This window comes from Salmo salar, chromosome ssa02 (genome assembly GCF_905237065.1).
Source record: "Salmo salar chromosome ssa02, Ssal_v3.1, whole genome shotgun sequence".
Taxonomy (NCBI): domain Eukaryota; kingdom Metazoa; phylum Chordata; class Actinopteri; order Salmoniformes; family Salmonidae; genus Salmo; species Salmo salar.
In genome coordinates, this window is record NC_059443.1 from 45361471 (window position 1) to 45376943 (window position 15473).

General features: G+C 42.1%; 1 protein-coding gene across 2 annotated transcripts; it reads right to left on the reverse strand.

The window, feature by feature from the left end:
• Positions 1-490: 490 nt before the first annotated feature.
• On the reverse strand, positions 491-8593 carry LOC106583978 (glial fibrillary acidic protein). 2 transcript variants are annotated; one of them, XM_014168712.1, is made up of 11 exons: positions 8277-8593; positions 4996-5155; positions 4390-4539; positions 4041-4160; positions 3847-3942; positions 2587-2721; positions 2381-2491; positions 2095-2205; positions 1763-1887; positions 989-1609; positions 491-820 (listed from the first exon to the last, which is right to left on the reverse strand). In XM_014168712.1, exons 1-11 carry the CDS (start codon positions 8495-8497, stop codon positions 817-819), a joined length of 1854 nt encoding a protein of 617 aa, XP_014024187.1. In that variant the 5' UTR covers positions 8498-8593; the 3' UTR covers positions 491-816. The 2 variants fall into 2 exon arrangements, with proteins under 2 accessions (XP_014024187.1, XP_014024183.1); XM_014168708.1 differs by having other exon boundaries at positions 491-825.
• Positions 8594-15473: the final 6880 nt, after the last annotated feature.

Below are 15473 nucleotides of genomic sequence, written 5' to 3' on the forward strand. Positions count from 1 at the left end.
TGTAAATAGAAAAGGTGTGGATATGGATGGAATGGGGACATGGAACGCCTGTGTGCCATCACTTCGCTGCAAGACCGAAGCTATATGATGGCCCCTCGAGAGGATGTCAGGGTGAAGGACCCCTCAGGTGACTCTCTTCACTCATCCTTCACTTTACCTCTCCTTCACTCTCTTTTTTGTTCTATCGCACCCTGCCTCTCCACACTCTCAAACAACCTATAGGCCTAGTGTGCAGAGCAAGGACCACCTCATATATTCAATGTGAGTGGGAGAGCGAGTGAGTATTTGTGTAACATGGAATGTGTGTAATTTAACCTCTCAATGGTACCATATCGATTGTGGTTTTCATTGTGCCTTAGGGGGATGTCACAAAAGCTTATATGGAAATGCATTTCAGAATAACATTTTCTACGATTCATTGTGCACAAAAACATTATGTAGCCTAATAACTAAACCAAACTAGACAATGTAATGAATGAAACACCAGGAATTGAATGCTGAGAGCTTTATTTGCTGCTGATTGAGTAGCTGTGTAAGGCACACAGAGTTTCTGAATGTGTGGTTCAATGGCACATCACAAGAGCCGAAGGGTACTGCTTGACTAGGTTGCAGGGTCATTCATGGTCTCATGTCTTGGTCAAAGGTCAGAGACCAGACATGAGCCGTCAGTGCAAAGCTCCGGGGGCGTGAGGGGTTAAAGGGGTGAGAGGAGGTCACATGGTCATGTACGCCTATTCCTCGTCCGAGTCATCGGCAGCGCCAGAGATTATGTAGGTTTGCTCCTTTGTGTCGCTTTCCAGTGTTTCATCCTCTGATTTAACTGTTCTAAGGGAAATAAAAAAAAATTACCTGGTTGAATAAGTTTCTTTACAAAAGACACGATGTGGAGAATTTTCATTGTGTTAAACATTCTGACCTAACAATGTTCTGTCCTAACAATGGTCAATGATAAACCTCTCATTATTGTTTAAGTGCAGGTTACTTTTACCTGATGAGCACCGTCCTCCTCTCTGTCATCTCCACTGCCTGCTCCTCGTGGGAGTACTCCATCGAGGCGCCGTACCCATAATCACCTGCATCTTTTCCCATGCCTCCGCCCATGCCTCCACCATTGCCTCCAGCACCCATGCCTTTAGCACCATGGGCTACAGCACCAATTCCTCCACCATCCATGCCTCCACCCAATCCTCCAGCACCTGTGCTTCCACCTCCTAGGCCTCCAGCACCCACGCCTCCAGCACCCACGCCTTTGGCTCCAATTCCTCCAGCTCCCATTCCTCCACCCATGCTTCCAGCTCCACCACTGCCTCCTGCACCCATGCCTCCAGCTCCCATCCCTCCAGCTCCCATTCCTCCACCCATGCTTCCAGCTCCACCACTGCCTCCTGCACCCATGCCTCCAGCTCCCATCCCTCCAGCACCCATTCCTCCACCTAAGCTTCCAGCTCCACTCATTCCTCCACCCATTCCTCCACCACTGCCTCCAGGTCCAATGCCTCCAGCCATGCCCACACTCATCCCAGCGCTCATGGAGCTTGAGCTGCTACTCATTATGGACATGGTCCCAACCATGGTTGTGAGTCGCAAGTCCTCGCCCTCAATCAGCTTCCTATGGAAACAGAGAAAAGCCGTATAAATGGATCAGAATCAAGAATATATGACATTACCACAAATTCGATCTTCTAAAGGTTATTTACATGCTCTGTATGATCCTATCTAAATCCATTGCACTAAACCTGGCATCACCCGAGTGGTACCTCACCTGTAAGTTGTGATCTCAATCTCCAGAGCCATCTTCATGTTCAGAAGGTCCTGGTATTCACGCAGGTGCAGAGCGATTTTCGACTTGGTGGATTTCAGCTCCTCCTTCAGGGCCTCAATTCTTGCCTGTGACGTCAAAAGAGCCAGCTTGAGTTTGCACCTGAGTAGGCTACAGATGAAAGGTTCAACACCAACCTTTCATATGCACCCTACTTGGATTTGAACTGTGTACAATCAATTCAGATATTTAATGGTTGAGTTCTGTAGTAAACCGGACTGAGGTAAGGTTCATGAATAACTGGACCATTCCACCTTCTGATCTAACGTGCTCACCTGAAGGTCCTCCAGCTCTTTCTTGTACTTTTCCTGTGCTTCACGAATTTGTGCCTCCAGAGCCTCATTCTTGGTCTTCAGAGCTTCCAGGCCACGCTCTTTGTTTAGGATCTTCAAAGGTTAGGAAAAATAGAATACAAATGTATTTTTCACTCATATTTTGATTGAGGAAAATTTCCATTGCCATAGGCTACAACTCTTATTTAGATATAGCCTTGATAATAATAATTCATGTGTCACATTTTACAACCATGTAGGAATATCTTTATCAAATAGCCTAACTTACATCCTTCTTGGCGCCAGCAACTTCCTCCCTGACACTTCGAACTATATCCACATGTTTTGTCGTCTTGTTGTTCAGGTCTTCAAATTTACTTTTATACCAGGAATCCATTTCCTATAACATATAGGGGCCATGAAACACATTCACACCTTGAAATGAAGGACTGCTGTATGTATGTATACACTCCAGTTAATTATAAATAGGCCTACCTGTAAATTTTTTGCCGCAATTTCGTCATACTGAGCTTGGATTTGTTTGAGAGCGCCTGAGATGTCGGGGAGGTCATAAGCGCTCTGGGCTGAGGAATGGGCAGCATATATCATTTTCAGTAGCTCTTCAATTTCCTGAGAAAGAAAAAAGGTTCAATTAAATGGTTAAAGGGGACGGCAGGTAGCCTAGTGGTTAGAGCGTTGGGCCAGTAACTGAAAGGTTGCTAGATCGAATCCCCGAGCTGACAAGGTAAAAATCTGTTATTCTTCCCCTGAACAAGGCAGTTAACCCACTGTTCCTAGGCTGTCATTGTAAATAAGAATTTGTTCTTAACTGACTTGCCTCGTTAAATAAAAATAAAAATATGATGTAGGCCTACACAGTAAAATCACAAGAGTTAATTAAACTCCTATGCTGTCAAATGTAATACTATTTTGGGGTTTATATGGTCCCACCGCCAGTTTTTGTTAAAACTACTCTGGTCATGGTGTTGACATTTTTTAATTTAAAATGACACTAAATGGAGTAAATATCCAACTCTCAGAGTTGCTTAAATTTAATTCCAATTGGCATTTTTACCCTTTTCAGTGTTGTTTTTAATCAATTGAATATTTCTTAATGTGTCACATTATGGTGGTTTGCAATGTGAAATCCAATCTCTGTTGGAAGCAAATTTGCAGGAATATATCCAGCACTTTTACATCACTCACAACTTGCATTTAAAATGCTTGTCAGAGTAGGAAAGAAAACACATTACATGAAGACTACCTACACCATGTAAACTATAACAACTATCTCACTAACAGTTGCTATACATCCAACTACTTACAGATTGGATTTGTTTAGAAAAAATGTGCGTTTATTATCTTTGTGTAGCATAAGATAAAAAACAATCAATGTACATGCAAAAACACATATTGAAACAATATTTTTTTAATCTGCCTGCAACAGAGCATGCTGGGAAATATGACAATGAGGCCCCTCCCACATTTGTGGAAAACTCCATAGATTTAACTCCCTTTCTCTGGTTACTCTTAATGGAGTTAAAAGTACTCCATCCCAATGAACTCCAGTTATCAACACAGGAAGCATATCACTCTCTTGAGGGTTAAGATAACTCCTAAGAGTGAACATAACCCCCCAAAAATGTAACACTGTGATTTCAACTATCCTTGATTTACTGTTTATCATTTTGCCCATTAGCTAGAGTTGGTACAGGTCGGTCCAAATCAATCAGTGCGCGTTATAACGCGACCTACCGCTTTGTGCACCCTCTGAAGGAATTCAATCTCCACCTCCAACTGCTCGAGCTGTTTCTCCAGGGCGATGCGCTGAGAGGTGGCTCTGTCCACATCCTGAAAACCATATAGCGGCACACAATGGCGTCAAAGGCACTTTGATGTTTATTAGGCAATTTTGGCTAAGACTATACAGTGATTAAACAGCCTCTCACCGGACGGAATGCTTCTATCTCCATCTCGGCCCGCCTCCTCAGCTCAACTGCCTCCTCGTATTTGACTTTGGTTATCTCCAGTTGACCTGCCATGGCCTCTTTACCGGCTAAGGCTTGGTCCTGTAAACCAAAACACAGATGAACCTTTATTGGGGTATAAAGGTAACAAGCCGATGATAAATTATAGGCTGTGTCAGCCGTGTCACCATATTGGACACATTCCAATTCTCGCTCTCTCTTTCATTCTTTCTCCCTCTCCTCTCTCTGTGTGTTTGTTTTCTGTTTTCTGCGAGGTAAACAAGAAAAACGGGGACAGTGTTGACGTGTGGATTAAGCCATTCCGTCTCACCCGCTGCATTCTCATCTGATCTGCAATCCTCTTCAGATCTCTCAGTTGATCCTCATAGAGTTTGCGCAGGCCCGACGGCTTCACGAACCGGTTCTGGATGCCGTCAATCTCCATCTCCAACAGCTTGTTCTGCTGCTCCAGGGACCGAACCTTTTAAGAGAATGACAATGGCAGGGTATGAATTATCATCAAGTTCACCAGGGCCCCTCACTTGAATATGCTCGCTGCCCAAATACGTGGGAATAATGAGCGACTCCTTCTCCACAGCCAGAAGGCGCGTTTCTCCACTGCATGCCTGTATGGCACACTCAAGCAAGCGTAGTATAATCAGACAAATTCCATCAAATAAACATTGTTCCTCTACTTAAGGGCGGCAGAATATCGCACAGATGTTAAAGAATATTAGCTGTGGCACTGAGGCAATGTTTCCGGCCAGAACCCACACACAATAGCACATGCATGTGACGAACAGCTATGCATAGACTATAGCTTACTAGAAAGTTGGCTATCTCTAATATGAAAGGCACAAAACAACAAGTTCATCCCCATATGTTGCGTCAATTAGTCGGTGCGCCTTGTGTGTGAGCAAGCGTGGTGAGTGCTTACCTTCTCAATGTAAACAGCAAGTCTGTCGTTCAATACGACCATCTCCTGCCGCTCACCACTGCGCGTGCTGAGGAATACTTTGTTCTCGGCAGCAGATGCGTCCAGGTCCACCGGGGCCCCATTGCCATAGCCCACACATGCCATGGTTCCCACATTCCCGCTAAAACGACAGACAGTTCAACACTCACCGCTTGACCTGGTTATAACTGACATCACTTTGTTATTCTGTGAACATCAAGACATAACGTCAACATTAAATGTTTTAAAGGTTATTGGCACTTGCATGTCATATCACAGCCACATGGTTGATCGATGGCCTGTCACAATCTCTTATTAATTTCCAGGTGCCACATTTGTTCCTACTCTGATGTCAGATGCAAAAAAATGTTTTGGCTGGGCTGAAGATGTCTATATCCGTCCGCTAATACAGGACTAGTAAAGGCCCAATCACTTTTTGTGATAAAGTAAAAACCTAAATGTATTTGTATTTGAGTGTTTAACAGCATTTGTAACTTGAGACTGATAATTGTCTGTACACAACAATTAATCTTATAGCCTAATACTTGCTTGATATAAAGTATGGTTTCCAGTTTCTTTAAATACTTTGTAAATGCAACTTATTTCTATGTGAAAATTGAAATGGTCTATTCATTCCTTTTACTAGTCGCGTTTATCCAGAGCAATTTACAGTAGAGAGTGCATACCTATTCATACTCTTTTGTACTGGTCCCCCGTGGAAATCAAACCCACAACCCTAGCGTTGCAAGCCTATGCTGTACCAACTGAGCCACATCCTCACAAACCACTTGATGTATCAATGTACTCAATTACTGTATTGTGCATTGTTTTCCTTCCTGTTGATGGAAAGTCTACAGGTACCTAACCTAGATGACCAGCCAATACAGTAATGCACATTGACATTAAGTGGTTTGTAAGGATGGTAAATTAATACTTCACAAAAAGTGGTTGTTTTCCATGTTATTTGTTTGTGTATTTCCCATAACTTTGCACCTTTTGATGTAAATGTTTGAGGACAGGGTTTTGTTCTTTTTGGATTCCATTAGAATGGAAATTGCAGAGAAAGGGACAGGGCAACAACTCTTACACTTCCAACTATTGAATCCTGCAAGATACTCTTCTTAATTATACAACCTTTTTTTAAATTTTTTTTTACAAAGCATAATTTATAGATTTTTTAAATTCAGATTTTTCAGGGGGTGCTGCAGCACCCATAAATCCCACACCTATGGACTACAGCTGTTACATATTAAAATAATTAATTTTAATAAAATGAATGTTGTTCTCATGGATATGAGCTATTTTGCTGTTTTTGAAATGTATTGAATTTAGTCTCTTACAGTGTTTAGGCCTACCTACTTATTTATTTATTAATCCCTAAAACCTAAAATTCACAATAATATAAAGAGTTGTAAATTATTTAGATGCTAGTCCTGTAGGCTAATCGTTATGTGGAAAATTGACATAGGCCTTACTTTTTGACAACTAAAAGTTTCTCTATTTGTTTTAATCAATTGATGCCTTCGAATTGCATCAAAAATACATTTAGAAATAGGCTAATGCTGCACAATAAGAAACAATTACAACTGTGGTTTGTGTAAGAGAGGGGGGGGTGGTGGATTATAAATTGTCTATGGTTCCACTATCTAAGAGTTAATTTGCTTGATGGTGTTTTTAATGCTTGATTTCAATAAAGGTAGCCTATCAACTCTGAAAGCCAGGCTTGTCTCTAGTGCAATTAGACAGGAAAATGTATTTCACAGAGTGACGGAAAATTCAATTTGTTATGTCTGTCAGGAAGAATTGTGGCAAGTCTTTGAGTCATCTGCCAGTAAGGAGACAAATTGGCCTATAGCCTCAGCAGAGCAGTAAGGGGAGGGGAGGTACATACACTGTTGACAGCAACTTATCGTCTATCTTGTACTGTAATAACTGCCTGTATTTTGGTGGTAATGTAACACAAGTCATTTTCTGTAAATTCACGAATAGAATACTTGTGGTGTATCAGCAGTGTGTAATCTCGCACTCTCTCTTTAAGATGTTACATATTGTATCAACTGTATCTATATAACCTCTATTACCCACTGCTATGCCAAACCAAACCATACTGTGCCTTATTGGGCTTGAACATTTGAGTAAAGCCACAGATGGGACAATGAACCAGATATTTCACTGGATGTATAAATGTGTAGCGTCCGGTCGGTGTTTCCACTCACTACCAAATATGGTGATGAAAGGGAAAGGGGGATACCTAGTCAGTTGTACAACTGAATGCCTTCAACTGAAATGTGTCTTCTGCATTTAACCTAACCCCTCTGAGTCAGAGAGGTGCGGGGGGCTGCCTTAATCGACATCCACGTCTTTGGCGCCCGGGGAACAGTGGGTTAACTGCCTTGCTCAGGGGTCGGACGACAGATGTTTACCTTGTCAGCTCGAGGATTCGATCCAGCAACATTTACATTACATTTACATTTAAGTCATTTAGCAGACGCTCTTATCCAGAGCGACTTACAAATTGGTGCATTCACCTTATAATATCCAGTGGAACAACCACTTTACAATAGTGCATCTAAATCTTTCAAGGGGGGGGGTTAGAAGGATTACTTTATCCTATCCCAGGTATTCCTTGAAGAGGTGGGGTTTCAGGTGTCTCCGGAAGGTGGTGATTGACTCCGCTGTCCTGGCGTCGTGAGGGAGCTTGTTCCACCATTGGGGTGCCAGAGCAGCGAACAGTTTTGACCTTTTGGTTACTGGCCCGACGCTCTAACCACTTTTTTTTGACATTCCACAAATTCTCTCCTCAATGAAACATTTGATCTTAATACAGTTTTCTGTTTCCAAAACTAGAACCTGTAACAAACAGAGTGGACCACGTTTTGTAGACTTTATCCTTTGGCCAAGTTTCTAAAAATGCCATTGTTTAGAAGGAGTGCATGGGCCAATTGAATTACAGTATTGCACATAGGCACTTCAGAGAGTAGGCGTTCCCTGAAATATGCAAATAAATGCTAAAATGCGCCAGTAGGATCTCGCTAGCTCACGCTCTGCCCACCTCCTTGCTTGTTCTGCCCACTATGATTAATTTTCTCCCATTGGAAACGGCAGGCTCTGGTCTATCTTGGGTTAGTTATAAAGATCTTTGGTATTGCCCTAGCAACTACGGTGGATGCGGAACCAGGCCAGCTCAGTACAGCTCAGTTTGGCTTAGTTATGTGAAAAGGCTATTAGTGTACTAAGTGTACAGGGTGGAATGAGCATCTTACCCAGCCATGCGGGCGTTGCGTGAGGTGGAGACGGTCCTTCTCCCCATGGTCTGGGCCTGCATACTGCTGGCTCCGGCACTGCGCGAGTAGCTGGCTGACTGGTGGCGGTTAACTCTCCGGGTCGGGGATGGGCTGGACACCCTAACCTGGTAGGAGGATAAGTTGCTGCTGTCCTCAAAGTGGCGTCGGTAGGACGAAATCCTCTCAGGGCTGCGACTCATGTTGGCGGCTGCTCGGGTTTGCCTTTGTCTGCGTTCTCTGGAGGTGGTCAGTCTTCACCTATGGGACCTCTGCTGCTTTTCTTGTGCACTAGCTCCATCGCCTGAGGCTCTTTATACTCCACACGGCCTGGCTTAGCCCAGCCCAAAGGCATGGCCTGGCCCAACCCAACTCATGAGCCAAGACCTCTGGAATCTCTAACCTCAGCACCACAGTGGGCCAGACCTGCCACGACATTCAGACATCTGCCAGCACCCTGCGAGGAGCTGAATAGGGGCTATGGAACAGAAAGGCAGATAGAACAGAGGCAGCGCTAGCAGGGCCCATTAGGCAGTAGGTGCGTCCAACAGCAGTCACTGATGTAATCTGCTCCGATGGGGCAGGGGGCTTTAATTGCACGCAGAGCACAGGGCCAGGGGGTGACCCGATGAGGTCAGGCTGGCTTCAGAGGGACAGGACAAGGGGCGGCCTGAGATTTGACATAAATGAGTACTTATTAGTCTGGTCTGTTTTTTTACATTAAATAAAGGATATGCAGGAAAAATATAGAAAATGGAATGAACTGCTTGAGAGAGAATCAGGGAAAATGAAGAAGCAGGGGGGTTGGTCTGAAGTTCACGCTTGATGTGGCAGAAGGATGTGAATGGAGTAAACGATAGTCTGGTCTGGACAGGGAGTAGCTCCTACTACAACACCTATAAGGCCACTCAGCCGGCCAGGGCGTCAGCAAGTAGACACGGTGCTGACAAGATACTGCCTTGATCCTCAACCCTAACTGATCACTAACAAACAAAACCCCCCAAACATACTCACAAACATAGACAGTAAGTACATACTGTGCATACATCATCAATATGTGTGTTCCCTGTTACTACCTATGCACCACTGAAGTCAGGCTTCTCGAATGAGCTACACTAGGCCAGCACTGTATATAGAAGATAGCAAACCTTCTCCTGGCCTACATACTATACTCAGGATATTATGGTTCCCACCCATTATTTGCTTGAGCCACTGCCAAAATCACAAAACTGTCAAAAATGGTGACACTTTATTTTACAGTGTTATTACTATGATAATTATTGTACATACAGTGTAGGTAATGAATACTCATTGTTATACTGTACATATAGCAGTAAAACTATTCACAATAAAGGGGCCATCTCTCAGCTGTTTACCAAAACAGTGGCGTAGTGTAGGCTTTGTTGTTGTTTGAACTGCAGATTGCTGCTTTAAGTACAGCGAAACAATGGGTATTGATTGACAAGAATAATCACATATTAAAGTGTTACCTCAAATACAGTACATTGGACTCTTGTCCTATAGGCCTTTTGCCAGATCTGAAAAACTCCAACATTGTAACATTGTGTGAGGGTGTCAACACTTTTACGAGAGATTCACTGAATTTTCCATTGGTAAGATTCTTTCCATTTACCTCAGAGCTTGCAGGCGTGTGGGATGTGGAGGAGTCTGCTCTGCATATCTCAGTGATGAGAACAGAAGCTAAGTATGCCCACCAGCGCAGTTCAACATCTAATCAAACTCTGACATCACTCATCCATAACATACTCGCTCCATTGCACAAGGGTGCACAGTGCCGGAGCCATATATAGAGAGCTATACAGTGCCTTCAGAAAGTATTCACACCCCTTTACTTTTTCCACATTTTGTTGTATTACAGTCTGAATTTTAAATGGATTAAATTGAGATTTTGTGTCACTGGCCTACAAACGCAATACCCGATAATGTCAAAGTGGAATTATCTTTTTAGAACATTTTCCAAATTCATTAAAAATGAAAAGCTGAAATGTCTTGAGTCAATAAGTATTCAACCCCTTTTTTATGGCAAGCCTAAATAAGTTCAGGAGTATACATTTCATTAACAAGTAGCATAATAAGTATCATGGACACACTCTGTGGGAAATAATAGTGTTTAGTATAACTGTTTAGTGACTATCTCATCTCTGTACTCCACACGCATAATTATCTGTAAGGTCCCTCAGTGGAGCAGTGAATTTCAAACACAGACTCAATCGCAAAAACCAGGGAGGTTTTCCAATGCCTCAAAAGGGCACCTATTGGTAGATGGGTCAAAGAAAAGCGGACATTGAATATCCCTTTGAGCATGGTGACGTTATTAATTACACTTTGGATGGTATCAATACACCCAGTCACTACAAAGATAAAGGCGTCCTTCCTAACTCAGTTGCTGGAGAGGAAGGAAACCGCTCAGGGATTTCACCATGAGGCCAATGGTGACTATAAAACAGAGTTTAATGGCTGTGATAGGAGAAAATTGAGGATGGATCAACAACATTGTAGTTATGCCACAATACTAACCCAAATTACAGAGTGAAAAGAAGGAAGCCTGTACGGAATACAAAACATAAAACATCCATCCCGTTTGCAATAAGGCACTAAAGTGAAACTAAAAACAAATTGGCAAAGAAAAAACTTTATGTCCTGAATACAAAGTGTTATGTTTGGGGCAATTCCAACACAACACATCACTGAGTACCACTCTTCATATTGTCAAGCATGGTGGTGGCTGTTCAGTCTGCGTTCCAAAAGACAGTGGAAGACAAATTCACCTTTCAGCAAGACAGTAAATTAAAACACAAGGCCAAATATACAATGGAGTTGCTGACCAAGATAACATTGAATGTTCCTGAGAGGCCTAGTTACAGTTGACTTAAATTGGCTTGAAAATCTATGGCTAGACTTGAAAATGGCTGTCTAGCAATGATCACCAACCAAGTTGACAGAGCTTGAAGAATTTAAAAAAGAATAATGTGCAAATATTGTACAATCCAGGTGTGCAAAGCTCTTGGAGACTTACCCAGAAAGACTCACAGCTGTAATCGCTGCCAAAGGTGATTCTAAGATGTATTGACTCAGGGGTGTGAATACTTATGTAAATTGGATATTTATGTATTTCATTTTCAATAAATATGCTAAAATTCTAAAAATATGTTTTCACTTTATCATTATGGCATATTGTGTCTAGATGGGGGGGAGAAAACAAATATTTTTAATAAAGTTTTAATTAAGGCTGTAACACAACAAAATATTGAATATGTCAAGGGGTACGAATACTTTCTGAAGGCACTGTAAATTACTATGGCTCTGCATTGTCCTAGAGAAGACATCAACTTGTCCGAAAATATTTCTTACTTTCTGTTTTTGGCTATGTACCCTTTCATGAACAGGGTTCGGGTCAATTCCATTTATATTCAGGAAGTAAACTGAAATTCCTATTCCAATTTGCCTCAATGGATGTCTATGTGAAAAATGTGTAATTGGAATGACAATTTAATTCCTGAAATGGCGTTGGCCCCAACCCTGGTCATACATTAGTTCAAGATGGCAATGTAATTAAACAGAGAATATTGAGCCAGGAAAATTAAGAAGACACAGACATTGCTGCTTCTGAAGCCATTCTATATGATCTGCCTCTCATTAATGGACCTGGATTGTGTTTATGGTGTGTTTTTTATTTAGATGAAGTGGAGAACCACTAGGTGAATAGATGCCTGTGGCTATGTACTTGTGTACAAGGACTGCTGAATTTGGAAACAAACTTGACACATCTATCATTGATGACAAAGGAAGTTGCGAATGCCTTCTGGAGGTTATGTGGCAAATTCATATGGAGAGGTATTGGTTATTTCAAGTGGTTATTACATACAGTATATCACCCCAGTGCACCAGCTTTCTACATGGCAGGGATTAATTTACCGATACCTTTTTCATAGCAGACAAATATCCTAATTTAATTCACTTATATAGCATATCATGTGTCTGTTATTTCATGAGAACATGTATTTCCCTAGTAAATAACGTTCTTTGTACCTTGTTATAGATTTTGCCTCGTTTCCACTGCTCGATCCTCAGAAAACCTTTCCGACAATTTAAAGAGACATGGTAAATCAATGTGTGTTTATTTCATTTCATACAGAAGCTAAGTAAAGTATTGTGTATTTGATCAGTATATGCAGCAACAACCTAACTATCTATATTATATCCAATAACTTAGCCTTCAACACAGCATGTATTCACCAATGCTCATATTTACTTCACAGGAGACCTGGGCCACGTTGAGTAGGCAAACATTGTGGAACGCTGCAGATAGAAATGTCACGAATAGATATTCTTTATTCTGCATGTCAATCAAGTTTATTTTATAAAGCCCTTTTTACAACAGCAGTTGTCACAGTGCTTTACCGGTTACCTACCAAAATCCCAAAGCGCAAGCAAAGCAGAAGCGAATCACAGTGGCCAGGACAAACTCCCTGGACAGAAAAAAACCTAGGAAGAAACCTAGAGAAAAATACAGCTCAGAGGGTTGGGCCCATCCTCTTCTGGCTGTACCAGGTAGAGATTTTTAGTACAGGCATTTAAGGCCTGATTGTTTTTCAGTTCATAGTGTTTGTTAGACTGATGGATAAGCAGACAGAGAATCGTGTCTGTCCTACACAATATATTTCTATCTGAATGTGTCACAATGTTGTGCACTGCTGAACGCAGCCCAGATACAATCTGAAGCCAAAACATATCCCATATTACCATATCAGCTACCTACGGTACCCTGCACACAGTACAAGGTTCACAGCAACATACTCCACCAATAAAAACATTCTCATTTAGAGTTGATTATTATACAACGTGTGGATCTAATCCTCGATTCTGATTAGTTAAAACTGCATTCTAGCCGGTGTCTTTTCCACAAGTTACCAGCTGCTAAATCTATGACGTTGAAATGCCTATTTACTCTGTTCCATCTGACTGTGCAATCCACTGTCTCATCAGCCCAGCCACACAATTTATACACTAGATCTACACTGTAAAAAGCATCTAGACATTATCTTCCATTTCTTTTAGACTAGCATTTGGTTTTCAACAGCAGATATTTGTATTAACCTTGCTGTCTATATCTCCAGCATTCGCAACACTGTTTCAATATTGAAATTCGATCTCCAGCTGTACCACAGTACTGAATGTGTCGGGGGTAAGGACGAGACATACAGGCTGGCCTCTTTCCTCAGCCATTCAAAATCATGAATCAGCACAATGTTTATGGATATTTACAAAGAAATGTCAATAGAACAAAACAAATGGAGCTGGTTTGCTGTCATTGCAACTTCAGTTTGAAGTGATTACGTAGGTTGGCTAACGTTTCACAGCTCTCTCTTCTGAACAGTGGCCTGGTGAAAGAGCAAATGCACTACATGACCAAAAGTATGTGGACACCTGCTCGTCGAACGTCTCATTCCAAAATTATGGGTATCCATTTGGAGTTGGTCCCCCCTTTGCTGCTATAACAGCCTCCACTCTTCTGGAAAGGCTTTCCACTAGATGTTGGAACATTGCTGCGGGGACTTGCTTCCATTCAGCCACAAGAGTATTAGTGAGGTCGGGCACTGATGTTGTGTGATTAGGCCTGGCTCGCAGTTGGCATTCCAATTCATCCCAAAGGTGTTTGATGGGGTTGAGGTTAGGGCTCTGTGCAGGCCAGTCAAGTTCTTCCACACCGATCTCGACAAACTATTTCTGAATGGACCTCACTTTGTGCACGGGGGCATTATCATGCTGAAACAGGAAAGGCCCTTCCCCAAACTGTTGCCACAAAGTTGGTTGCACAGAATCGTCTAGAATGTCATTGTATGGTGTAGCGTTAAGATTTCCCTTGACTTGAACTAAGGGGCTTAGCCCAAACCATGAAAAACAGCCCCAGACCATTATTCCTCCTTTACCAAACTTTACAGTTGGTACTATGCATTCGAGCAGGTAGCGTTGTCCTGGCATTCGCCAAACCCAGATTCGTCCGTCGGACTGCCAGATGGTGAAGCATGATTCATCGCTCCATAGAACGTGTTTACACCACTCCAGACGACGCTTGGCATTGCGCATGGTGATCTTAGGCTTGTGTCCGGCTGCTTGGCCATGGAAACCCTTTTCATTAAGCTCCAATGAACAGTTATTGTGCTGACGTTCCTTCCAGAGGCCGTTTGGAACTCAGTGGTGAGTGTTGCAACTGAGGACAGACGATTTTTACACGCTACGTGCTTCAGCACGCGGCGGTCCCGTTCTGTGAGCTTGTATGGCCTACCACTTCGTGGGTGAACCGTTATTGCTCCTAGACGTTTCCACTTCACAATAACAGCACAACAGTTGACTGGGGCAGCTCTAGCTCTAGCAGAACTTTTACGATCTGACTTGTTGGAAAGGTGGCATCCTATGACGGTGCCACGTTGAAAGTCACTAAGCCCTCAGCAATCATGGCAACGGAACATTTAGAATGAATGACTGGGTCGCCTCCATAGACAAAAGAACGACTGGGTCGATACTCTGGCAACCGAACCGATAAAACGAACGACCAGCCGACTTGGGTAGTAACCCTAGATTTGTGTCAGGACTATATCTCATGGAATAATTAAATAGTATGAATAAATTAATAAAAATCATGTTTTTAATTAAAATATGTCAATCATTATTTGAATGTTGGTAACCCATTGTATACAAATGATAATGCCCTCAAAGCTGGTGTTTGGAAGATATATTAGCATGGTTTGCTAATAATACCCATGGCAATATATATAATTTCCAGTGTGCTTTGTATTTTGAAGTGAATTGTAGAGTTACCACCCAAGACAGAATTTGTTAGTGGTTGTTGAATTTGTTCATTTTCAAGACATGGTTGTTGAATTTGTTCATTTTCAGTCCTGTGGACTTAACCAAGTTAATTCCTACTGTTAGGCGATTATTAACATTAAAATTGAATTGTTTATGAAAATACATAACATATATCGTAAGGCCTTACTTTGATGGCCAAGTTTTACTCAAACACAGAAGGGTTAGGAACCTCCTGGTTTACAGGCCACATCAAGACTGCAAGTCTCATTATGCTGGCTTACAAAGTGATGAGTAATTCCTATTCAAATCTAGCCAGTGTTAGGACATCCAACAGTTGGAATTTTTATT

Bases quoted from the DNA above. Each gene is read 5' to 3' on its own strand.
- LOC106583978 (XM_014168708.1), bottom strand. From the start codon at position 8,497: ATGAGTCGCAGCCCTGAGAGGATTTCGTCCTACCGACGCCACTTTGAG. The intron at 4,540-4,995 runs GTAAGCACTCAC...TTCTCTTAAAAG, and splicing joins TTGCTGTTTACATTGAGAAG to GTTCGGTCCCTGGAGCAGCA. The intron at 4,161-4,389 runs GTGAGACGGAAT...TTTGGTTTACAG, and splicing joins ATCAGATGAGAATGCAGCGG to GACCAAGCCTTAGCCGGTAA.